Source organism: Schistocerca gregaria, chromosome 6, assembly GCF_023897955.1.
Source record: "Schistocerca gregaria isolate iqSchGreg1 chromosome 6, iqSchGreg1.2, whole genome shotgun sequence".
Taxonomy (NCBI): Eukaryota; Metazoa; Arthropoda; class Insecta; order Orthoptera; family Acrididae; genus Schistocerca; species Schistocerca gregaria.
In genome coordinates, this window is record NC_064925.1 from 532,925,025 (window position 1) to 532,952,004 (window position 26,980).

A 26,980-nucleotide genomic window follows, 5' to 3' on the forward strand; every position below is an offset into this window, starting at 1 on the left:
GAAATCAGCCGTAGGAATCACTCACGAGTTCCAGAATTCTACCAGCGGTCCATATAGCACAATGACGTGCAGAGTGAAGAATTATGCAGCACGACAGTCGAGTATTTCCTCGTGTAACGGGACATATTGAAGTCTTTACTTTACCGAAGTATGCGATACCCTCCAAATTCAACCAGTTTAAAGAGTATTTATGATTATAGAAAAGTTATTGTGTATGTTAACAATGATTGTATAACATGTCTCCATAAACAGTCAATCCATTAAATTATACTGAATAACTGACCCACACAAAAGTTAATATCACTTGATCACTGATGCAGGAAATGCCATCATGTAAAAACACTAAGTTCATCTTAAATAATTAATATGAAGTACGAAAAATAATGACCAATTGACGTATTTTGGATCTCCTTAAATACAAATCACCCAGTGAAACCTATTTGTTCACTAGGACTGTTTTCACTCAGTATTTGAGTAATCACTCCTATTTTAGACGAAAAACAATGTAATTCATGTTATTTACTTATTAATGAAAATTAGAGAAGTCAGTTGACAAGCCTCCAAACAACGGCCTTTTTGTAACAAAGAATTATTCTGTCAAGTCAACAAATCTGTCTGTCATTTTGATAACATGTTAAATTATGTCACTCGACGTAAATTAATAACTTTTCTGCACAAATTATGATAACAGATGTACATGTGACTTATAAACTATATCTCTTTTTAGTTGTTCTTTGACAATGTTATAAATACAAGCAGCAAGAAGGGCCGGGTGCCAAGTCGGAATGTCACTTTGGTAAAGTGTATACTATATGTGTTATTGTTCGAGGTGGATAAACAATGCAAAGAACATGTAAAAGATGTACTACTTTGTGTTGTCATTGTCTTTGGTGGACAGTGGAATGAAGATGTCCACCAGAGTAATAAATAATTGAAGTTTAGATATTTGTTGGTTTCCCTCGTTATTTATCATCAAAAGCACATCAAAAACAGAGGACCTCATCTTTTTACCCCTAGACAACCGGATTTAGAGCCAGCATCAACATCGAGACACAGCAGCGATGCAGCCAGCAGCAGCGATTACTACAACGCATTTTAACGGTGCCAACCTAACATCAAGTGCTAACAAGCTCCGTAAATGGGAGTGAAATAGTGCGATTACAGCGGTTAGCAATATCTACGACTAGGCGACCATTACACTCGTCAGTCACAAATGTCTGTAGTCAGTGATAATCGACGCTTGAAGTGGCGCAAACAGCGACACCACTGGACACTTGATGACTGGAAACTGGTTATTCGGACTGATCTATCATGTTTTACCGAGTCGCAATCTGATGGAAGGGTTTCCGTTTGCCGAATGAATGGACAACTTGACGTGCCATCATTAGCAGTGGCAAAGGTGAAGTACGGAAGAGATCGTGCTACGGTAAGAGGTGTTTTGTGGGTAGTGCGGTCCCCTTACTGAGCGCAGTAAAACGATAAATGCAGCAAGATACGAACACATTTTGCAACGTAGTGGACCCCGTACAGTAGAGAGACTCATCAGAGACAATGATTGTTTGTATCAGCAGGGCAATGCTTCCTATCCTTGTGGACAATAACATGTCTAAAATAGACTGGGCTCCCCAGAGTCCCCACCTGAAGTTTAGGGATGAGTTAGAGTTACGAAAGAGTGGTTAGCAGCAGTCGCTTACTTCAATTTGACGTATTACCCGAGTTAGGTCCAAATGGTTCAAATAGCACTGAGCACTATGGGACTTAACAGCTGTGGTCATCAGTCCCCTAGAATTTAGAACTACTTAAACCTAACTAACCTAAGGACATCACACACGTCCCCGACCGAGGCAGGATTCGAACCTGCGACCGTAGCAGTCGCACGGTTCCGGACTGCGCGCCTAGAACCGCGAGACCACCGCGGCCGGCCCCGAGTTAGGCACACATTTGTTTGAAATGAAAACCTTTCGCTTAAGCGCCATGGAACTGGACTGAAATGTCACCCTTGGACTACGTTAACAAGAAATAGGTCATTACTTCAGTACGTTACCCGTTATACTGATATCTGTTAAAGGAAGTGTTTCATGTTTTCTTAGCCTTTGGATGAAGTATTGTACTCGTCTCAGCAATGAGCTACGAATCATTTCAACTATCTCCGCCCTCCCCTAAATCTGTAAATATTGAAATTCTCTGCTCTAGTTCTTTAGTCTGATCAGTGGGAGTGTTGCTCTTGCTCTTTTGAGATGACCTCATGCAATAAAATGCAAAGAGCTGAGGTTAGGTGATCTTGGAAGCTAAGGTACAGACCCCGCTGGATCTGTTGTGAGATGACAAAACAGGTATGGCTAGAAACGCATTGCTTTAACAGACTATACGGTGCGGCGCGAATCCCAAAACACGAGAGCACAGCTTGTGAGGAGGAACTAAGTGAAGCTGTCTCTTGGAAAGCAGACGACGTCTCGGGGTCTGTGATTGGTGAAATAAACGGACCACGAAGTAAGCCGGATGTTCGATGGGCGTCAGTCTTAGGGATTACTATGAGTAGTTATCACTGGACGAGTGGCTTTGTAAGTACGTGCGTGGTGTGAGGACACCGTCATGGCGAACATCTACATACCGCAAATTATTTCACGACTCTTCGCAGCTCGTGGTCTGGTGATCGCGTTCTGGCTTCCCGAGCACGGGGTTCCGGGTTCGATTCCGTCGGGGTCAGGGATTTTCACCTGCCTCGAGATGACTGGGTGTTTGTGTTGTCCTCATCATGCATGAAAGTGGCGAGGTTGGACTGAGCAAAATGTTGGGAATTTGTATGGGCGCTAATGACCGCGCATTTGAGAGCCCCACAAACCAAACATCATCATCATCATCATCATATTTCACGACTACCATATAAGTAAAAGTTATGTCAATAAATATATAGAATAGGCAATGGTGTCACGTAAAAGAGATAAATGAGGGAGAGAAGTACGTCTAAACACCCAGTCAGTAGACATAACGGTACTTTAAACACTGATAATGGAATACATAAATGTAGTTAATTCTTTAAAACTTAAGTCATTTAAAGAACAAGGTGTCAGCTGATAGAAATTGAATAGCACTCTCGAAAAAAAGGAGGACATTGGGAGCTATGAGCGGGAATGTGGTTTCTGAGGGTGAAAGTGCTCATTTTAGTGAAAAATAATACTCAAGACAATAAGAATAGCCGCAATATTAGATAATAGTCTACAGTAGCTATCTGTAGAGGTCTGAGTCTTACTAGGTTTAAAATATGATTATTTAGATCATTGCACTGAATAAGGTGCAATTAACCCCAAAATCAAGAGTCTCAACAAAAGACTGAGGTCATCACCAAAAACATGGTGAATTCTACCCTTAATCCATATGTAGTATTTACAGTAGGGTGAGTTCAACGCAATTTTGATCGGTTGTAAAATTCAAGTACAAAATGACAGACATTGTAATGGATTTTCTGATAAAAAGACAGTGAAACTGTTACTTTTTTTATCAGCTCATAGGAATCATTAGGCAAGTAAAGCCATGTAAAGTTTTTACATATGTGGTTTTATAGCGATACGTACATTTTCTGTAATTTGGTTGGTTTCAACGACAGATAAAGTCTATGAAAGGGAACTGGCAATTATGTTCACGGCTCGTTCACTTTGCGAGGTCTGTGAGACAAGACGTGCTCTGATGGGTGTCGTGTGAGTCGCATTTAATGTGATTGAAACTTTTAGTGCTAGAAGTACTGCGAGTTGTAGAATTTCTGCAGGAGTTCGGATACTTAGACAAGCTTCTAAAAACTAATTCTTGGACCTCTCCTCTGAACTGTAGCATTGCGTGTAGAGACATATGAACTTCCAGCGTAGGTTCATGGACCTTGAAAAGTGATGTGTAACAGATTTCTCGAACTTTAACTTTCAAAAGTAATGTGGCGAAATGCGTTAGAGCATCTTCCACCAGGCGTTTCATGCAAATGCCTGGATGGTTCCTTTCAAAGGGCACGGCCGATTTCCTTCCCAATCCTTCCCTAACCCGAGCTTGCGCTCCGTCTCTAATGACCTCGTTGTCGACGGGACGTTAAACACTAACAACCACCACCACCACCATCTTCCACCAGGCGTGAAATAGTCTGTCGTTGCGCTCAAAGTGCTGAGCAATGTTCCAGTAAACCATTTTAACTGACAGTACACAGCTTTCTAAAGGGCATTTGAGGAGCGCCGGAACAAAAGCCGATACATCAACTTTTGCTGTATTCGCGTGTTTGAGCCGTAGGGGGGAGATACGGGAGTAATAATACATGCTCCCACAAAATAATTTTCAGTACAACGCGACATCAAGTGTTTTATGGTGTGTTTCTTCTTTTTATAGCTTGTGGAGCCATTTAGAGATCACTATTTGTTACTTTCTGTATTAACAGCAAATGTGGATTTATCGGTTTTTGTTCTGCCGCTCCTCATTTAGTGAATTCACCAACGGTAAAACTGCCAGGAATTTAACCACGTCACAGGGAATTAACAGACAAACTACAGAGTACTGCAGCATGTATGTGGTAGTGCGCTAGACTCATACAAACCCAACTAAGTTTAAAAATTGGTCACAGACTTAGTGGAGTACATTTAAACAAAGAGACAGTGTGCAAGTAGAGAGTAATATGCGTTTCACTATCCATTTTAGATGAAAATGGTGCGTGATAAGTAATATTTCGTCAGTATCAAATGGTGCAGGTGCTCCTTCGTGCATGTACACCGATCAGCCAAAATATTATGACCACTGCTCACTGAGAGGTTGAATACTTCCTGGTGGTGTAATGGGGCAAAGAAAGAATGTAAGCGGAAGAGACACGAACAGGCAGTCATTATTTTGAAGACACGGTCCGCAAATGTGACAATCCACTGATATAAGCGGTTTTGACAAAGGTCACATTGATGTGGCGCTGCGGCTGGAAACGAGAATCTCTGAAAGTGCCTGGTCACCTCTAAGCGTAGTACTGTCGTGAGCACCTATGGAAAGTGGTTCAAGGATCGTAAAATAACGAGGGGGCCATATGGTATTGGACAACCAAGTCCCATCACAAAACGTAGAGGACGGAGGATTCTAAACTCGGTAATTTAGGGTAGGTAGCGATCTGTGGCAGAACTGACGCGAGAGTAAAATGCTTGTGCTGCCACAAGTGTTTCGAAGCACACCGTTTAAAGTTAATTATTGAACGTGGAGTTCCACATTACACGACGCCTACGTCCTTCTGTGTTGTCCCAAATTTATGATCGCAGTGGGCCCAGCATCACAGACTTTTCTCCCCGGATCAACAGAAACGTGTCGCCTGTCGAAAGAATCGCATTTCATGTTTCACCAGATCGATGGTTGCGTCCTTGCATGCCGACATCAAGGCTGCACGAAACATGCGCCACGTCACAGATACAAGGCGGCGAGGGCGGAATTACGCTATAGAGTACTCAGACGTTGGGATCTCATGAGATCTGTGGTGGTAATCGAAGACATCATGACAGCAGTGAACTACGTCAACCTTACTGCTTCATGCTTGAAGTCGCCCTCTACGGCGATTACGTCTTCCAGCAGAATATCTGTCCGTGTTACAAAATCGGAATCGTGCTGCAGTGGTTGAAAGGTGGCTACACTGAGTCACAGCGCCAGAGATTGCGCCAAAGATTATTATTCCGCCACCTCCACTGGGGCAGTAGGATGTCGAAGGCAGTCATTGTTCTGTTGGGTGAGAGAGTAGACGATCTGAGTGTTGACTGAAATGTTGTACAATTCGGTTGGTGTAATGTATAGATGGAAGAACATGCAGTTGGCAGAATATATTTGAGAAAGGAGATGGGCTTTTGATTTATGATGCTGGTGTAATGGAATATTTTCGTCAACTTATAATGAGGTAAACAAAAGTGCCAGGGGGCTTAATTAAAAAGAAAAGACTAATATTAATGAATAAATTCAATAATTTTACTAGCTGTGTGACCAGTCACGAAGTCTCGTAACCGGTTGGCCCTGACTATTATTAGAACGCAATCTGACTGCATAAAATAAAAATAAAGAATGACAAGGAATTTCCATTAACACAACTGATTAATTAAGTCACCTGCAACTATAAAATCTACGAAAAACCACAAAGCACATGTGTAACTGTTCTGTGTGTGGTAGTGTGACTCAACGTACATGTATCTGGCTCGGTCCTTTCTCAATACGACAAAACATTTTAAATACCATCTACAATGAACTAATTGAAAGACTAGAAATACTATAATTGCACATAGAAACCAGAATTAAAAGTCTAATAAGTGAACACGAGCGAGATGCTTTGTTTACTGTACCTGTGAACAAGAGGGATTGTTACTAAAGAAAACTGTAATATCTTTTTATCTCATTATATATTGACGAAAATATTCCATTACACCAGCATCATCTCCTTTCTCAAAGATATTCTGACAATTGAATCTTCTTCCATCTATACATTACACCAACCGAGCAGTACAACATTTCAATTAACACTCAGATCGTCTACTCTCTCGCCCAACAGAACGACTGCTCTCGACATTCTCTGAACAACTACTGCCCCAGTGGAGGCGGCGGAATAATAATCTTTGGCCCAATCTCTGGCGCTTTGACTCAGTGTAGCCACCTTTCATGATTTAACGGGATTATAGTGAACTGACACTGATGCATTGTCCAGCAAATGTGCATGATCTTTACCCATTGGAACATGTATCGGGCGCCAGCTACCTATCCGCAAACCACCATCCTGTAATTTGCGGGAGCTGCGTGACCCGTGGGTAGACATTTGGTGCCACATACTTCTGGGATCCTGTCAGGGAATTGCAGAAACCATGCCAAGCAGAATCTCTTTTGCATAGTGTTTGAAAAGTGGAACAACACGCTGTTAAACAGGTGGCCATAATGTTTTGGCTCATCGGTGTATCTCATTTCATAACAATAAGCCATGCGTGAAATTTGACGTCAGTCTGATGTGGACTCAATCTGAAAGTTAACATTTCAAATAAGTTTGTCCTAGATAAGAAAATATGTCATACTGACGTCAGTGGATGCTCGTAACCACACATTTGGAATTGTGTCGCAAACGGCTAGTTTGAGGACCAACATTTACTGGAACATTTTTACTATTATTATTGTAAAATTGTTTCCGTGTCACTTTTTGCTGTTTATTGTCAGATGCCCTGTATACCGTTAATAAATACAACTGAACGCAAAAAGGCTTATCTGAAACTACGGGTCACACAAAAATCCCTCCTTTACATAGTTTCCATAACTGAGCAGTTTACGCTATAATGCGTATAAGGTGGTGGGAAGAAAGCCAATATGCACTCCGTGTGCATACCGGGGGGGAGTCATCCAAGATGTGGAAAGGGTCCTTCCGGATGCCATTAAGGGTACTGCGTGCAACCAACTGCAGAGGATGGCTCATGTCGGCACTAATGATGTGTGTTGTTATGGATCGGAAGAGTTTCTCTCTGGTTTTCGGCGGCTATCTGAGTTGGTGATGACTGCCAGTCTTGCTAGCGAGATGAAAGCAGAGCTCACCGTCTGCAGCATCTTCGACAGAACCGATTGCGGACCTTTGGCACAGAGCCGAGTGGAGGGTCTGAATCGAAGGATCAGACGATTCGGTGACCGTGTAGGCTGCAGATTCCTCGACTTGCACCATAGGGTGGTGGGGTTTCGGGTTCCACTAAATATGTCAAGTGTCCACTACACACAGGAGGCTGTGTGGCGTGGACTGGGAAGTATTTTAGGTTAGACAGTCTTGGGAAAGGTCAAAAATGGCTCCAGTCTCAAAGGGTATAGGGCAAAGAAACGACGAGAATCGACCAAGCCACAGTCGGTATTGTAGTTGTAAATTGTCATAGCTGTGTTGGAAAAATACCAGAGCTTCAAGCGCTGATGGGAAAGCTGAAGTCGCTATAGGAACAGAAAGCAGTCTAAAGCCGGAGATAAATTCTGTCGAAATTTGTACAGAGGCGCAAACCGTGTTCAGAAAGGATAGATTGCATAAAGTAGGTGGTGGTGTGTTTGTGCCTGTTTGTAGTAGTTAATCTTGTAGTGAAGTTCAAATAGATATTTCCTGCGAATTACTATGGGTAGAAGTTATACTCAACAGCTGTACCAAAATAATAATTAGCTCCTTCTAACGAACCCCCGACTCAGATAATATAATAGCTGAACGCTTCAAAGAAAACTTGAATCTCATTACAAATAAGTACCCCACTCATACAGTAATAATTGATGGAGATTTCAATCTACCCTCGGTTTGATAGCGAAAATACATGTTCAAAGCCGGTGGGAGACAGAAAACATCTTCCGAAATGTTACTAAATGCTTTCTCTGAGAATTACTTTGAACGGTGCGCTCCGAAAGACTTAGGCATCCACCAGCATTGTGTTCTTTCGCAGAGGCGTCACAGATCACAGCCCATCCTACATTACAGATCAGACATACCTCCGAACCCCACGTTCTCTGAAGAGTAGTGCACGTCCAACCATTTAGTATCTAGTGGTAGTTTCACTGTCCTTCTACCTCTTTCCGCAGATGCTCACGACTGTAGCACGTGAACATTCGAGCAGCTTCGCCGTATTCGAGATATTTGTTCATAGGATCTCTCTAAAAATGATCTGCCCTACAAAATATGCTTGTCTCGGTGGATTTACCCATCTGCAACCCAGATCTTCGCTAGAGTGAGCCTCCGTCCGTGTCTGCTCCGCTTACCTACTTTTGCTAACGTGTTATGTGCCCGTAAAGCCACCAGGTAGCATCCAACGTCACGGTGGGCAGTGGTCATAATGTTTTGGCTTATCAGTGTATGTTCTGCAATATGAAGCAAACTATTGCATTGTACCTCACTGATATTCCTGCTCACATTTCAACCCTCTTAGAACGACCTTCCCTACATGTGAAACTGTTAAAGGAGCAATAACAACAGCCGTGTAGCTTGTAGCTTGAATGATTTCAGAGTCGCTTCTGAATGCCAGTGTGTTCGATGTAACAGCTCTTAAGTACAGGTCTACAAACTCCGCTATTTTGGGACTAAAAGCTGACTTTGCAATTTCTGTAACGCTTACACAACTGCTTCTTCGCATGAAGACCTACAGAGTTTCTATTGTGTAAAATATTATCCATTTTGGTGTAATAGGTTAGGTTAGGTTAGTGTTGTTTAATGTCCCGTCGACAACATTAGAGACGGAGCGCAAGCTCGAGTTAGGGAGGGATGGGGAAGGAAATCGACCGTGCCCTTTCAAAGGAACCATCTCGGCATTTGCCTGAAACGATTTAGGGAAATCACGAAAAACCTAAATCAGGATGGTTGGAGACGGGATTGAACCGTCGTTCTCCCGAATGCGGGTCCAGCGTGCTAACCACTGCGAAACCTCGCTCTGTCATTTTCGTGTAATAGGTTGTTTTATGTATCCCGAAGAATTTTAATAGGGAGTGGAGTTTACAGCATGAAAATGGGGATAATCCTGCTTGAATTCGATTACCTGGAAGCTTTGGCCGTGAGATGTAGCAAACACTAAAATTACTAGGGATGGGCGAAAAGTTGAATACGTGAAAAAGGTCATGTAGGATAAGCATCCCGGAAAATATTTTACGCACCTTAAGACAGGCAAGCCAGTTTACACTACTGGCCATTAATATTACTACACCAAGAAGAAATGCAGTTGATAAAAGAGTATTTATTGCCAAATATATTATACTAGAACTGACATGTGATTACATTTTCACAAAATTTGGGTGTGTAAGTCCTGACAAAACAATATCCACAACAACCACCCCTGGTCGTAATAACTGCCTTGATACGCCTGGGCATTGAGTCAAACAGAGCTTGGATGGCGTGTACAGGTACAGTTGTCCATGCAGCTTCAACACGATGCCACAGTTCATCAAGAGTAGTGACTGGCGTATTGTGACGAGCCAGTTGCTCGTCCACCATTGACCAGACGTTTTCAGTAAGTGAAAGATCTGGATAATGTGCTGGCGAGGGCAGCAGTCGAACATTTTTAGTGTCCAGAACGGCCCGAACAGGACCAGCAACATGCGGTCCTGTATTATCCTGTTGAAATGTAGGGTTGTGCAGCGATCGAGTGAAGGGTAGAGCCACGGGTCGTAACACATCTGAAATGTAACGTCCACTGTTCAAAGTGCCGTCAATGCGAACAAGAGATGACCGAGACGTGTTACCAATGACACCCCATACCATCACGCCAGGTGATACGCCAGTATGGCGATGACGAATACACTCTCCCAATGTGAGTTCACCACGATGTAACCAATCACGGATGGGACCATCATGATGATGTAAACAGAACTTGGATTCATCCGAAAAAGTGACGTTTTGCCATTCCTGCACCCAGGTTCGTCGTTGAGTACGCCATCGCAGACGCTCCTGTCTGTAATGCAGCGTCAAGGGTAACCGCAGCTATGGTCTCCAAGCTGATAGTCCATGCTGCTGCAAACGTCATCGAACTGTTCGTGCAGTTGGTTGTTGTCTTGCAAACGTCCTCATCTGTTGACTCAAGCATCGAGACGCGGCTGCACGATCCGTTACAGCCTGTCATCTCGATTGCTAGTGATACGAGGCCACTGGGATCCAGCACGGCGTTCCATATTACCCTCTTGAACCCACCGATTCCATATTCTGCTAACAGTCATTGGATCTCGAATAACGAGAGCAGCAATGTCGCTATACGATAAACCGCAATGGCGATAGGCTACAATCCGACCTTTATCAAAGTCTGAAACGAGATGGTACGCATTTCTCCTCCTTACACGAGGCATGACAACAACGTTTCACCAGGCAACGCAGGTTAACTGCTGTTTCTGTATGAGAAATCGGTTGGAACCTTTCCTCATGTCAGCACTTTGTAGGTGCCGCCACCGGTGCCAACCTTGTGTGAATGCTCTGAAAAGCTAATCATTTGCATATCACAGCATCTTCTTCCTGACGTTTAACTTTCGCGTCTGTAGTATATCATCTTTCTGGTTTAGCAATTTTAATGGCCAGTAGTGTATTTCACGCACCTCAAGACTGGCAACAAAACTTACATCATCTGCCCCGTGGGCGTATCGTGTAAGTTGTGCTGCCTACACTATGTCGGAAATGATGGAAGTCAGTAAAAGACAAAAGACAAAAGGCAAAAGACAGATGACTTAAAACGCATATACCAACAGCTGGCGGTCGTTTCACGGGTGTTTTGAGGTAATAAGGCTTCGCACTTCAATAACACGAAGGAAATATTTATCAGTGACGTACCTGTCGCTGCGGTCTGTCGCTGTTCAGCGACAGGCTCGCCCCCGGCGCCGCCAGTAGCGGCGGTGGCAGCGTTGCTCGCCCTGCAGACGCCCTCCAGAGATTCAGCGTCGGCGTCGACGTCTGCATCGACTGCGCTCCTGGAGCGCTGGTGGCTGGCGCAGCTGTCCACGAGGCGGCCGCAGCCGAGGCGCGCAGCCACGGGCGGCAGCCTGGCGCTCACTTTGCCCAGCAGGCGGCGGTACAGCCGCGGCGCCGGCGGTGTGGCCGGGGGCGTGGGCGTGTCCGTGGCCGGCAGCGAGCGATCAGGGGGCGGCGTGGGTGGCACTGCCTCCTCCAACCTACTGTTACAACAAGTAGCTCTCGTGAGGGGCAAGCAGGACTGTACATCTGGTTAAAGGAAACAGGTCATGCAACAGATACGAGTACTCGGTCAGAAAAGGTCCAAGAGAGGTGTTTTTTAAACACACAAATCGCACTTACCATGTAATGATCCTAGGTGCTATAGAAGTGGTCCACTTGGATATCTACACAATGTTGCCAACGTTCTGGAGATTTTGGAAGCAAGCACGGAAATTTTCAACTATGATGCTTGTAAGCTTACTTATCACAGCTCGTTGGATTGCGGTATCTTGATGAAGCTTTCCTTCTAGTCACCTTTTCACTCGCGAAAACAAGAAAAAATTGCAAGGTGAGAGACACGCCGAATTTGGCGGGTTTGGGATGGCAATTACAGAATGTCTGGCCAGATACTCGATAACCGTAAATGCAATGTAGGATATTACATTTTCATGAAGTCCTTAGAAAGCCACAAATCAGGACAGCGACGTCGAACTGCGTGTCGCAAACGTTTTAAGACGTCGATGTAAAGAGTTTGGAGGAGGAGATTAGTGTTTAACGTCCCGTCGACAACGAGGTCATTAGAGACGGAGCGCAAGCTCGGGTTAGGGAAGGATGGGTAAGTAAATCGGCCGTGCCCTTTCAAAGAAACCATCCCGGCATTTGCCTGAAGCGATTTAGGGAAATCACAGAAAACCTAAATCAGGATGGCCGGAGACGGGATTGAACCGTCGTTCTCCCGAATGCGAGTCCAGTGTGCTAACCACTGCGCCACCTCGCTCGGTTGTAAAGAGTTTGGTTCACTGTATGATGTGGAGGAACACACTCGTTTCGCACTATTCCTTTACTGTCAAAGAATGCGATCAACATTGTCTTTGTTCTCGAAAATTGTCGTTGGACGTTTTCCGCAGCTGGTGAAAGAGGACTCTGCCATTCAGCACTTTGACGCTTCTTCTGAGGCTCATCACCAGCAACAGCCTTTGACAGAGATGGGGGATCACGTCTGGCTCTGTCTAGAAGCTCAGCAGAAAGTCTTCGTATGTCTCTTTCTGTTCGTCTGTTAGCGTATAAGGGACAGGTAGCCGCTCCTTCAGCAATGTTTGCTGTGGGGCCTCATCCGAGACGTGGAGGCGGCCGTGCCTGTAGCTGTCGAGCGTGCAGGTTGCAGTTATCTGCATGCTGTCTCTCACGTGGGCACCAACGATGCATGCCGTATTAGTTCTGAGGCGACCCCCGGTTCCTACAGGCGGCTTGCGGAGGTGCGAGGAGAGCTCTCAAATTATAGCCTCGTTCCCAGAGCTGATCGTGGACCTTTGGTCTGCAGCCGAATAGAGGGTCTCAAACAAAAGCTTCGTCGACTCTGTGTCGGTCTTGGCTGCAAATGTTTAGACCTGCATTTTCGTGTGGGGATTTGTAGGACTCTCCTTGATAGGTGAGATGTGCACTACACAAAAGAGGCAGCTACTAGCGTAGCAGAATACTTGTGGAGTGCATGTGAGAATGTTTAGGGTAGGCAGTAGTTTGAGGTGCTATGATGGACACTTGCCAGTCAATACGCAGCAAGGGAAGTCAACCGGCGTTCAGAATAAAGGCACTTCGACTGTCACAATTTTATCAGTAAACTGTCGAAGTGTTCGTAATAAAGTTCCCGAATTTACTGGCCTCCAGGAAAGTTCTCGCGCTCAAATTGTTCTCGAGACAAAGAACTGGCTGAAACCCGGCGTGGAAAGCTCTGGGATATTTAACGAGTCGTGGACTGTACATCGGAAACAGATGAGAGGAGTTTTCATTGCAGTTGACAAAAACGTAGTGTCTATTGAGATCCAAGTTGAATGCAACAGTGAAGTTGCTTGGTCGCGTATAGCAGGTTAGATGAAACTAAGTTAATTGTTGGATGTTTCTACGTGTCGCCCGATTCTTCTGTGCCAGTTCTAAAGTCATTCATCGGAAGTCAACAGCTCATAAATACCCAGTGCATCCAATACTAGTGAGAGGTGTCTTTCACCTGGCGAGTATAGACTTGCACTTTTATGGGATGCATTGTGGGTGTCATGCGAAATACTTTTGAGAACGTTTTCTGAATATTATCTTGAGCAGTTAGCTTGGCAGCCCATACGCAAAGGAAACATCTTAGACATTGTAGCAACACAATCGTCAGTGTCAGTATAGAAACGGGGATTAGCGATTATGATGTCATTATAGCAATTATAATTACTAAAGTTAATAAATGAGTCCAGAAGGCTAGGAGAGTGTTTCTGCGAGATACAGCACATAAGCAATTATTAGCATCTCACTTAGATAGTGAACTGACTGGATGTAGAGGAATTATGGGCAAGTTTAAGCAGACTGTAAATCACGGTTGGAGAGTTATGTGCCTAGTTAGTGGATAAAGCATGGAAAAGATCCACTGTGGTTTAATACCGGAATTCGGCGAATGCTGAGGAACCAGAGGCTGTTTCACCCTCGCTTCAAAGGGAATATACAAATGACGACAAGCGTTTCGTAAACATTTGTGCGACTGTGTAAGCATCTATGCACGAAGCATACATCTACCACCGTCATATTGTAAGTAGGCTGTTTAGGTTTTTATGTTGGTAACGCCATGTAGCGCTCTGTATGAAAATCACTGACTGTGCTGTGTGAAGGCTGTGGCTGGTTTGCATTGTGGGAGTATTATTCGCCATTGTGGTGTTGGGCAGTTGGCTATTAACAGTGCGTAGCGTTGCGCAGTTGGAGGCGAGCCTCCAGCAGTAGTGGATGTGGGGAGAGAGATGGCAGAATTTTAAGAGCGGACGATTTGGACGTGTGTCCACCAGAAAGAGTAATTTTGTAATACTGGATTTCATGAACTGATATAATGACTTTTGAACCCTATTAAGGTGAATACATTGTTTGTTCTCTATCAAAATCTTTCGTTTGCTAACTATGCCTATCAGTAGTTAGTGCCTTCACTAGTTTAAATCTTTTATTTAGCTGGCAGTCGTGTCGCTCGCCGTATTGCTGTAGTTCGAGTATCGAAGATTTTTGTGAGGTACGTGATTTGTGAAACGTATAGGTTAATGTCAATCGGAGCCATTCTTTTGTAGGGATTTTTGAAAGTCAGATTGCGTTGCGCTAAAAATATTGTGTGTCAGTTTAGTGTTGATCAGAACAGGTAAAGAGCGAAATGTCTGAGTGCGTTCAGTTTTGTTCATCTGTTTGAAAATCAAATAATGTAAGAGATTTATCAGCACAGTAATGCACTAATTTTTCTAAGGGGACGTTTCAACACCTTATCAAAAAATCTGACAGAGAACCCGCGAAACTTCTGGTCTTACGTAAACTGTCTAATTGCTTCTGAGGCTTCCATTTTGTCCCTTGTTGGCCACTCTGGTGTGGCAGTTCAGGATAGCAATACAAAAGCGCAGCTTTAAATTTCACATTCAATAAATCGTTCACACAGTAGAATCTTACAAAAATACAGCGTTATTTGACCATAGGACAGAATCTCGTGCAGACGACGTAATAATAAGCGTACCTGATGTTGTTAATACATCGTAAAATTCATCCATTTGCTCTGCATAGCCGTGTTGGAGTCCTCGGCTGGCTTTCGATTCGGTGGTGACGGCTAGTATATGGCAACAAAACTCTTTCTGTGGGCTTTCCGGGGAACCGTCGATGAACGAATGGTGCCTCCAGAAGTGCCATCAAGCCCACAGTAGACCACACCAAATGCAAAAAGAACCAACCGCTTTCCTCTGCCTGCCCAAGCAGGACGAGGTGTGTAATATTCATGGTTTCACTTTGTTCTGTAGGATAATGCAATTAAAGTGATTCTTCTGCTGGGTATACGAATGGTTCCCACGCCAAAGGCTATTCAAGACACTTGACTATACATTTCTATCACTAATAGAATCCTTCGTATGAGCAACGGAAAATTCCGTTTTGGAACATATAAGGTACGCATGCTGTCGCATGCATACCGGTTACCGCAATGCCAGAAAAATCGTTGGGCTGAGCATACTTTGTACTATCCATATAAAGCCGGGAAGGGCGGCTAGTGAAACAACGGATAAAAGACTCGTTTATGTCAACAAAAGCCTACGTATTCATATTTGACCAGAACTTCCAAAACTGGACTGCGTTTAGGATCTGTCTACCTTTTGCTTAGTTTTGACTTTAGTGTTTAGGGTACACTGTACATGCGACCTGATGCTGAATATGGTGAGGTGCAGACCTGAAGCTTTTGGGCAGGTAGCCGTTCCCCTGGAGGAGGCGGTGGGCCCTGGCGGGGCGGTCAGCCTCCTCCTTGAGATCAGGGTTGGAGCAACCGTCCGGCCGCCGCAGCGAGGCGATGCTGCAGCCACTCTGCTTGTCCACGCCGCCCCCGCCAGCCCGGCTGCTCCACCGCGGCGGCAGAGGCGGATGCGCCAGCGCTTCCAGCGTCGGTGTGGGCGTCGTCAGCCACAGGTTGTTGTCGCTCGGTCGCAGCGAGAAGTTCAGCTTGCAGTTCACGCACAGCTTCGTCGGACGCTGTAGACCATCCAATCAAGTGTACTTTCGAAGTACTACGCGTTAAATTAGTACTGCTCCCTAGGTGGGAGGATTATTTAAAGGAATGGACGAGAGTGGAAAATTTTGAATTTGTTAATTTTTAACATGCTACTTGTTTTTTCACTCCCAAGACTGTCCGTGTTTTCCAGTTACGCTAGCTATGCGTCTTAATTAGTTTATGCCAATTATCATTGGGATATAGGCTACATAGGATTCCCATCCTCGGATAGACGTGGCGAAATGTTTGTATGAACTTAAAAACATTTAATAAGACAGTTAGCAGCTGGCAAATTAGCAAATTGGGTGAACGTACGAACACACATGAACAATACATAACAGACAATTTTGTGGCTCTTACTTTAGGAAAAAGTATGTACTGATTTACGATAAAATACGACTAAATAAGACTAACGCACGAGAGCATGATCGATTCAACTGGGGAACGTTGGTTAGGGGTCCAGGCCGAAGAGTGATTGAATTGGAACGAGTTCAAAAATGGCTCTGAGCACTATGGGACTGATCACACATCTGTCATCAATCCCTAGAACTTAGAACTACTTAAACCTAACTAACCTAAGGACATCACACACATCCATGCCCGAGGCAGGATTAGAACCTGCCACCGTAGCAGTCGCGCGGTTCCGGACTGAAGCGCCTAGAATCGCTCGGCCACACCGGAAGGAAGATCAGGGGAACTCCTAATCGTACATAATGCTGGGATTAATGGTCACTGATCTGGTACTGTGGAGAGCATGAGTGTAGATTTTGCTTCGTTTCCCACATCTAATCATGTTCCGAACTGGTTCCCCATCGTAGTGTCAGATACGCAACATAGAGATAAAATAAGGAAAATTCTCAACAAAAGTAAAATCAATGAGAGACAGCAGGTATGCCATCCTAATCAGTTGGACACATTGTATTTGGCTAGGAAAATTAAGAATTACACTCACGCTCATAAATTAAGGATAATGCTGATACATGCAGAAACAACGCTCTGGTGGGCAGTTTGCGGGTTTAAATCACCTCGGGGTACCAACATGTGGTGCATTTGACCTGCAGTCGTGGCACTGTGGCGCTGGCAACAGTCCACATACTCAGAGGTGTGTTGGTGCATGTAAGAGTACGGTGCTGTGAGTAAGTGTGCAGACGTTTCTAGACGTGTTAATGGTGACTATGTGTTAAAAATGGTTCATAGAACGCATATTGATGACGTTATGAGGGGCAGAATACTAGGGCGACTGGAGGCTGGTCCAACACAGCAGGTCGTAGCACGGGACCTTCCTGTGCCACAGAGTGTGATCTCAAGTTTATGGCAATGATTCCAACATACAGGAAACTTGTACAGGCGCTACAGTACGGGACGTCCACAGTGTACAACACCACAAGAAGACCAATATCTCACCATCGGTGCCCGCGGACGGCAACGGAGTACTGCAGGTAGACTTGATCGGGGCCTTACCGCAGCCAAAGGAACAGCTGTAGCCAGACACACAATCTGCAGACAACTGAACAGACATGGTTTATTCACCCGGAGACCTGCAAGGTGCATTCCAATGACCCTGGCCACAGGAGAGCCAGTAATGCCTGGTGTCAAGAACACAATACATGGTCATTGGAACAGTGGTACCAGATTATGTTCACGGACGAGTCCAGGTATAGTCAAAAGAGTGGTGTGAACCAGGAACCAGATACCAACCCCTTAATGTCCTTGAAAGGGATCTGTATGGAGGTCTTGGTTTGATGAGGTGGGGTGGGATTATAATTGGTGTACATACATCCCTGCATGTGACTGACAGAGGAACTGTAACAGGTGAGGTGTATCGGAACGTTATTTTGCACCAGTATGTCCGCCTTTTCAGGGATGATGTGAGTCCAACCTACCTCCTGATGGATGATAACTCATGGCCCCACCTAGCTGCCATCGTGGAGGACTACCTCCAAACAGAAGACATCAGACGAATGGAGTGGCCTGCCTGTTCTCCAGACCTAAATGCCATCAAGCACGTCTGGGATGCTCTCGGTCGACGTATCGCTGCACGGCTTCAAACCCCTACTATAGTTGATGAGCTCCGACAGGCACTGGTGCAAGAATTGGAGGCTATACCCCAACAGCTGCTCGGCCACCTGATCCAGAGTATGCCAATCTGTTGTGTGGCCTGTGTACGTGTGCATGGTGATAATATCACGTATCGATGTCAGGGTACATGCCGAGCAAACAGTGGCGTTTTGCAGCACGTGTGTTTCGGGACGGTTTTCTCAACTTATCAGCAATGCCGTGGACTTACAGATCTGTGCCATGTGTGTTTCCTACGTGTCTATACTATTAGCGCCAGTTTTTTGTAGTGCTAAGTTGTGTGGCACCACATTCTTCAATTATCATTAATTTATGAGCATGAGTGTAATTGCACAATTGCACAATTGCACAATTGCACAGAGTCGGACTGTCTACTGTTTTTAAATAAAACCGTAAATAGGAGAAATGCTATCAAGGCCAAATAAAAAACCGCTAAATACACTCTAAGAAAAAAAGAAAACAATAGCCCACCACGAACATATTGTCCAAAGAGGGAGGGAATCGATATTGGTGATGTACATGTACAGTCTTGCTCAAAAGTATCCGAACGACCTGAACGGCATGCACACTTTGTTACTTCTGAATTGAGGTATATCAGACACCTTTCGTGGTCAGTTAACAGGGACGAAAGGGTCTTGATAGGAGTCCTGGTTCATTATAAAAACTGTCGTCATTTATTTTCAAGTTTTGATTTGGTTACTGATATTGGCGAAAATTTCGGTAATTCATGTCTCTTCATGGCTAGTTAGCAACAGGATATGGTTATATTAGATTAGATTAATACTTGTTCTATAGATCGTGAATACGACATTTTGTAATGATGTGGAATGTGACACTTTAATGAAAGATTTCTTGACATGCCATGATTCAATTTCTTTACAATAATTTTATACTCTCTCTCTCATTCTTCTTTATTTTTATCTCTCTCTTTTTTACACACAAACACACACACATTATTTTTTTCATTTTTACTTCTTTGTTATACTTGACTATTGGTGAGCACGAAAACGTACGTGAATGAGTTTCTTAGTTTTGAGTACACTTACGAAAGCAATATGAATATAACTATAAGATTTACTGATTTAGAATGCTTAGTTTGCAGTCAGTTCTCAGTATTATTAGTAACTACGTTCCGGTCCCTAAACGTAGTTACATAAATGCGAATCAGACGCATTACGTACTCCACGACATAGCAGCTGTGTCTTTGAGACGCCAGCTATGGTCACTTCACAACGCTTTGTAGGCTCACATCGGTTCGTCCTCTTCCTGTTGGTACTGTAACTGTGATCTGGCAATATGGCAAGGTATGTTCGGCAACTCTGTGATCGACGAGTTACTTCCTGGTGTGCACGGAATTAAGCCTCAACGTTCACTTGATTTTTCTTGTCATTTCCACTGAATAATCTGAGTTATGATCGTTTGAAGTGTAACAAATGATTGTAAATTTACGGTTTTCGGAACAGGAAAGTCATTGGACGCGGAAACCGCAACTAATCTCGTCATTTAAGTAGCTGTTTACGAGTTCTAGCCACTATTGGCCACGTAAGAGGAATACGCCACTTATACCTCTTCCCCAGCTCTGTGGTTACGGGCTAACCTGTGAAAAAGCGACCGTTACTTTGCGCGGTTCTAGTCTCGCTGACAATATCGTTTTTATACCTTCTGTGAAGGAGCTACAAGCAGTCAGATTCAACATCGATGAGTAAATCGCAAGAAAATACTTTCGGCTCATAGTACAATGGTGAAAAACTTACAATTCTGCACTACAGGAAACGCTACTTTCCGCTGCTGACAAGCACATTTTGGCTTTCTAGGAATACATAACTTTATTTTTTAAATGTCACAGTTGCATACCTATTGAGAACGATACAGCATACCAATTAAGCACAGACTCAATCGAAATGTGAGTAGTGTTTTATTAATTCGTGCCAATAGAGGCACACTTGTGTACAGATACTCAGTTTTATTAAAACAGACTTTCCTCGTAAGGCTATCATGGGTAGTTTTATTTCATTTTTTATAGTACAGTGCACAATTTCCGTAAGGTTTCTTTTAGTGTTGTTAAAACAATAGTAAACATGAGAAAGAAATTTATCATCAACGATATACGCAAATTCTCTGATATTATCTATAACAGTCTCAAAATGCACATGAAGTATATTTTTACATGCATTTAGAAAACTAGTTCTGAGTTAAAGCCTTCAAACAAGATTTGAAGAAGAATAAAATGCCACCATCACGTGACAGCTAATGTAGAAAATACTTTTCTGGCTATTTTGGAACGATGCGCTCTCCCCATACATAATACAAAAGTTTCGAGATGCATTTGCTGCCTGGCTGTCTATTAAACCTGCAAAGAACAAACTGTCACAGGTTAGCCCTTTTCCACATGTGACTATTTTGGGTTGAGAAGTGAAGGGAATTATGTTCAAAGTACCATTAGATCGATAACTTCAGCAGATAGGAGATTTGCGTTTTAAAAAACGTAGCAGTGAATGTACTCATACTCGCAATGTTTTATCTACAGTGCACGACGCTTACCATTACGCTACTAGCCGACAAGCAGCTTCGGCACCACCACAAGTCAATAACACTTCCTCCAGAACTTCCGCATTCCACAGTGTTGTGAGATAATGCATATGACCGTATCTAGACTTCTGAGAGACAGACAGTTTCAGCTTTTCTTTTGCATTGCACGACGTTTTCAACAAACAGATAGCGCAGTAGAGTTGCTCCAGTGGAAAGGAATACTTCCTATTTAAATTTCTTCACCCTACGCTGTTGGCAGTTCTGTGTAGGTGGCAGTTACGTGATTTTATTTCGGTGATTACAACATAGAGTCGAAAGTATGCATTGGGTAACTGCGGCAGGTAGTTCATGGCGATTCGGTCAACAAAGTGAATGAATGTACTGAACATGCTGCAAACCACTGTATATGTGTCAGAATTCTGATCCAGTGTGGCGCAACGGCGCTTTGAGCAGACGATTCGGTGGCCTGTTAGATTGATAGAAGGTTGATATACATATGGTCTTGGTTCAATACTAACTTCTGCCAATGATTTTTGATAGGGAGGGACAGATTATATTCTCTCCTGGCTACGCCAAGTGAACATGGTGTAATGGTATTGTGGTCTGAAATTCACATTAATCATGATAATCCTTCTCTACCAAGTAGACGTTAGGCTGAACCACAATAAAGTCAGGTGTGGCGACATGTAGAAACTTTATCACCAGTAACAATTATTGTACTAGTTATTTTTTTCTAGTGACGAAGCAAACGCTATGTAGGCTACAGGACGCTTATTCCATCTTTTATTTGAGCTTCTGTATGTCGATAAAATTGGTTCTGAACTGCGAATGAAACTCAGACCGCCCTCAACGCGGAATTTGATCCCTTCGTGATGATACAGCTCGACGACAATTTGTTGTTGGTTCAAAACTGCAGAGCCCCCAACATTACCACGTACTGAGGTTGAATGGGTTCGAATCCTGCCCAGCACTAAAGTTTTCATTATGTATTATCAAGCTCTAGCATGGGAACACCTATCTGCTGGTAGATAATAATTTAGATTTTTAAAGTATTTTCATTCGTTGTCAGCACTAACGATATCTGGCGTTATTGATTCCCAGTGTGACACAGAAATATTTGCGAGGTAACTCTAAGTTCAAGGGTGCTCGCGGAGAAAATTTCGGTAACTGACGTCTCTCTTTGTGTAGTCAACAACGATATCTGTGGGTTTCGATTCCCAGTTAGCACTGAACTCTTCGTCTAGTTCAAACATGCTAACATGTCGCTGCTGGTGTAACAAACCCATATTTAACGTTCGTTTTCCCTAGAATATAACAGCGGTATGTGTCGGATTGGCGTCGTGGGAAGGGAAAAATTAATGTTTCGTCTCGTTATTTGAGTTAAAACATCTAGCTACTGCCGAGAACATCCGATATGCACAGTTGATTGTGCATCGATAACAATTTTATTAGGTTCTGGGTTTGAATTCCTGTCCAATACAAAGCTTTACCTCACGGTAACATCTCTCGTAGTTCGTTAACGGGGAAAATAGTTGCTGGATAGGAATTCACGCCCGTTAAAAATATTTATGTTATGTTGTTAAAGTTAATATTTGCCAACTGAAACAGTCTAAAATCGAGGTACATCACTCTCTGTATGCATAGTCAGAAATGATTGTTAGTTTCCGTCAGTCACGAAATGTTCGCCTAGTCTGCATGAGCTGGGTTTGAATCCATATGCAGAATGAGACAGTTTGTCGTGTCATTTGAAGTCAATACACATTCTGAACTAGCTGCTCGTGAATAACTTACATTTTTAATGTCTTTGTGTGTTAAATAATAAGTACGGTATGTTAGTTTGAAGAGGAAATCATGAAAACGACGAACTTACTTCGTGCATTAACTATCTGACGTAATACTGAGAGTCGTAACATTTCAGGTATGTCCTTTATTGTAATAAATGCGAGCTGACAAGCCTTCATGACAGTCTTATCTGTGATAAGGTGTTCCCTGATATTTATAGTATCGTCGTATAGCTTTACATCTTGACTTATTGCGATACAGAGCAGTTTTTTTCTAGTGGTGACTTGTTGGAACCATTTTCAATAGCCAAACAACTGTACCGAGGAGCGATTAGAGGACCCGCTAAGCAGCTGCGTTATGTGGGTTGCAACGAATTAGGCGAAGTGCAATTCAGGTCGTTCGGATACTTTTGAGCACGACTGCACATACATACAGGTGATTACAATTCTCGCAGATGATAACCAAAGGTATTCTGCTGTGAAATGAAGTGGCATCGCAGACCGTCACTGCCGTTTGTCGGGCATTATGGAGAGGACACTCACGTCGGTGTCCATCGCTATACGAGGCGACTCTAGACACGTTTTCGGCCTGCTCACTGACTGGATTATAATTGCCTTCAGTGATAAGACACGCTTCGAATGGAGCCCCGATGACCAGGGAAGACGCCCCCGTTGAGGCCCAGGACAGTGGTGGGACACAAACCTAACTGTTCCCGCCATACGGCACGACAACCAGGAGTGACGCTCCGGCGTGCCATTTCATATCACGGCAGGAGCCGTTTGCTTTCATCACTTACAGCACAGTGGCGCTTCGACTGTGCTCTACTCCCCGTTACATTACCTTCATGCCAAGCCGTTCTGGGCTTACATTTCAGCAAGGTAGTTCCCTCCCGCACACGGTGACCGTTTCTACTACTTTTCTTCGAGCTAGCCAAACCAAACTCTATATGAAGATGGTATTTGTTCTTTCGAAAGAACAGATAACATCTTTACATAGTTACGGCAAACCGGCTATTGACCTTCTTCTGTGTGGATGCACACGAATTGCCCGAACTCTTACGGCACTCGGCACGAGTGTCTACCGCGAGTAATGAGTGTAATGAGCAGGGACAATATGAATATAGTGTGTGGACATGAAATTGGGAAAGTGAGTCGCACGGGTAGGGTGCAAAGGATAAATCCCTGCAGTCGCACTATCCTCTGTGCCCTCGGTGGCTCTGATGGATAGAGCGTCTGCCATGTAAGCATAAGATCCCGCGTTCGAGTCCTGGTATGGGCACAAATTTTATCCTGGATCAATTCCCGTCTATTAACGCCTGGCGGGTGCTTAGGTTCTCGATTTAATTATTATTTCAAACCAAACACTGGCCAGTATGTTCGCCGGATCTCTCCCCAGTTTTGAACACTATGAGCAGGGCCGTCGCACTAGAGAGGGATTTTGACGATATAACCCGCCATTAGGACGGAATTTGGCACGGTATTCCTCGGGAGGACATACAACTATCCTATCAATTATGTCAAGCCGAGTAACTGCTTAGATGAGGACCAGAGCTGTATCACGTCATTAATGACTTGCTAAATATGTACAGCTATTCTCCTTGGATAAACCGTCGAATTTCTCTGAAATTCCAATCATCTGTCTGACTGTACGTGTACCAGGTAAATCAAAAAGTCAGTATAAATTTGAAAACTTCATAAACAACGGAATCATGTAGATAGAGAGGTAAAAATTGACACACATGCTTGGAATGACATGGGTTTTTATTAGAACCGAAAAAATTGCTAGGCGCGTGAAAGACCTTTTGCACGCGTCGTTTGGTGATGATTGTGTGTTCAGCCGCCACTTTCGTCATGTTTGGCCTCCCAGGTCCCCGGAACTCAGTCCGTGCGATTATTGGATTTGGGGTTACCTGAAGTCGCAAGTGTTTCGTGATCGAACGTCATCTCTAGGGGTGGTGAAAGACCACATCCGACGCCAATGCCTCACCATAACTCCGGACAAGCTTTACAGTGCTGTTCACAATATTATTCCTCGATTGCAGCTATTGTTGAGGAATGATGGTGGACACATTGCGCATGTACTGTAAAGAACATCATCCTCGCTTTGTCTTACTTTGTTATGCTAATTATTGCTATTATGATCAGATGAAGCGCCATCTGCCGGGCATTTTGTGAACTTTTGTATTTGTTTTGGTTCTCATAAAACCCCATGTCATTCGAAGCATGTGTGTCAATTTGTACCTCTCTATCTATATTATTCCGTGATTTATTCAGTTTTCAAATTTATACTGACTTTTTGATCACCTGGTATATCACAAGTGCCGATTTCCGTCCCATTCTGATAATCCCTTCACGATGCGTCGGTTTCTTTTGTCTGGGCGTGTACTTCCCGTGACGTCTAGAGTCGGTATACAGTTAGCTATGATGATATCGCCTAAATAAGTAGTGAGCCGTAATAAACATCACTCTAATATCATGTAACACCGTCTCTACCTTTGTCAACGGTCTCAATGTGGCGAGAGAGGGAAACCACAAGCTCTTCCCAGTATGCCTTGGCCACTCTCTTACTTCTTGGTAACCGACTATAATGAAACAGACATCCAGACTGTAGTTCACATTAACCTGAGTATGTGGGTCCACGTCGTAAAAAAGAACAGAACCCCTTCTGCACTAAACCGCAACCTCCACACATCAAGAGTTAACTGCCTCACTGGCCCGTCTGTATTCTCGTTAGCTCACATCACTTGAAAAGAGGTAAAATGGCGACACTTTGGACCACACTACACCCATCCTGTCAGCTACTTTCCAGCTTTGTCTTCTTGGCCCATTGAAGATGTGGTATCATCAGCAATCGATACCAAGCAGGGGGCACCATTCCGCTACAGGTAGCTGGCAATGGCCGTTATACAGGTTACCGCGAGAGGCAGTCACGATTGACCGCTTCCTCCAAGCGGCGATTGCCTTAGGCACACGGCCCCCTGGATCAGCGCGGCCAGCACCAAACACCAAGCCGGTAAGAGTCCGTCACAAGGAGCCTCCAGGCTCCTGTGCAGGGGCTCCAGCGTGCGAATATTCCAGAGTCTTCAGTCTTTGGTGTACGTCAACTTATTTAATACAGGGCTGCGAATACAAGAGTAACGGACACAGCCCTCTGCTTGATATCAGATAGTGATTAAACTTCATATAGGACTTGTTGTTAGTAGCACTACCCTCTATCTGTATTTACATCACAACATTAAGTTGAATCAATGTAGAAACCAGATATACAGTTATACGAGGGTTAGAGGTCAAATAGTGGCAACGATTTATTCACAGCCGATACAAAAGAGTTGCATGTTGGCACCTGTTACTGTCGTTCAAGGTAGCCACCAGCGTTGTGTAGAACCCATTGCCAAGTATTCTACACAACGCTGGTGACTACTTGGAACGAAAGAACAGGTGCAAACGTGTAACTCTTTTGCATCGGTTGTGAATAAATAGTTGCTACTATTTCAGTTCCAAGCTTCCTATTAAACTTTTACTGATGTACGTGTTTTTCAATCTACTGTGATACAACACAACATCTCCCCAAGGGGAATAAACAGAGAATATTAATGTTTATGTTCCGTTAAGACAATTGTACTTTGCGAGGTACCTGACTGCAGAGGACCACTGAATGATGTTCGCCTTACAATCTTCAGTGGGAAAGTCATTGGGATAGACCTCTAGTCACCGCCAATAGCAATTTCTGTCGTATCTGAAGCCCACTGTCGTCGAAAATTTCTGATACTCGTTTATTGTTCTTGTCGAATAGGATCTGTTTACGACTACTATTCTTACCTCGTGTTACTTGGCTGCGAGTGGTACACTATTCATTATGCAGACGTTACACAGTACGCAACCGAACAAGATAGTGCCAAGATTGGCACTCTGCACTCGCATTCGAAAGGACAACAATTGGAACCCACGTCCGGCCACCCTGATTTACGTTTTCAGTGATTTCCCCAAATCGCTTCTGACAAATGCAGGGATAATTCTTTTGAAACAACACAGGCGACTTCCTTCCCCATCCTCCTCTAATACGCTGGGCCCATGACCTAGCTGATTGGTCTCATTCCCCGAATCAGCCAACCAACCGATAGCACAAACCAATAAACCAACATACATTCACTGTGAGGTCATGGGCACGTAGAAACAGGGTACCTCTCTTCTCCCATTCTGGCACATCTCCAAGTCGAACTATCATACTGCGCTGATTCCATGGAAACGACATGCACATGCAAACGGCTTCACCGTTATAACGCGAAAGAGGTTCAAATGAGCGCCTGGTGCCATTTTTAACCAACATCTGCTTTCGAAGGCGACCGATGTTACTTAAGGGGTGACTACATTTTTCTCCGGTCGTCTTATAAGAGCTCACGTATTGTACTCGAGAGATACAGAAAATGTTATGAACCCTAACGTTATTTACTTTTG

At 43.9% G+C, this 26,980-nt stretch overlaps 1 protein-coding gene across 1 annotated transcript in view; it reads right to left on the bottom strand.

The window, feature by feature from the left end:
* The window catches only part of LOC126278929 (uncharacterized), a gene marked incomplete at its 5' end in the record, with an annotated part of 247,925 nt that overhangs the window by 21,441 nt on the left and 199,504 nt on the right, over positions 1 to 26,980 (bottom strand). Inside the window, 2 exons of the mRNA XM_049979206.1 lie at positions 11,273 to 11,613; positions 15,825 to 16,120. Coding sequence (XP_049835163.1) covers positions 11,273 to 11,613; positions 15,825 to 16,120 — 637 coding nt within the window. The remainder of the gene's footprint in view (positions 1 to 11,272; positions 11,614 to 15,824; positions 16,121 to 26,980) is intronic.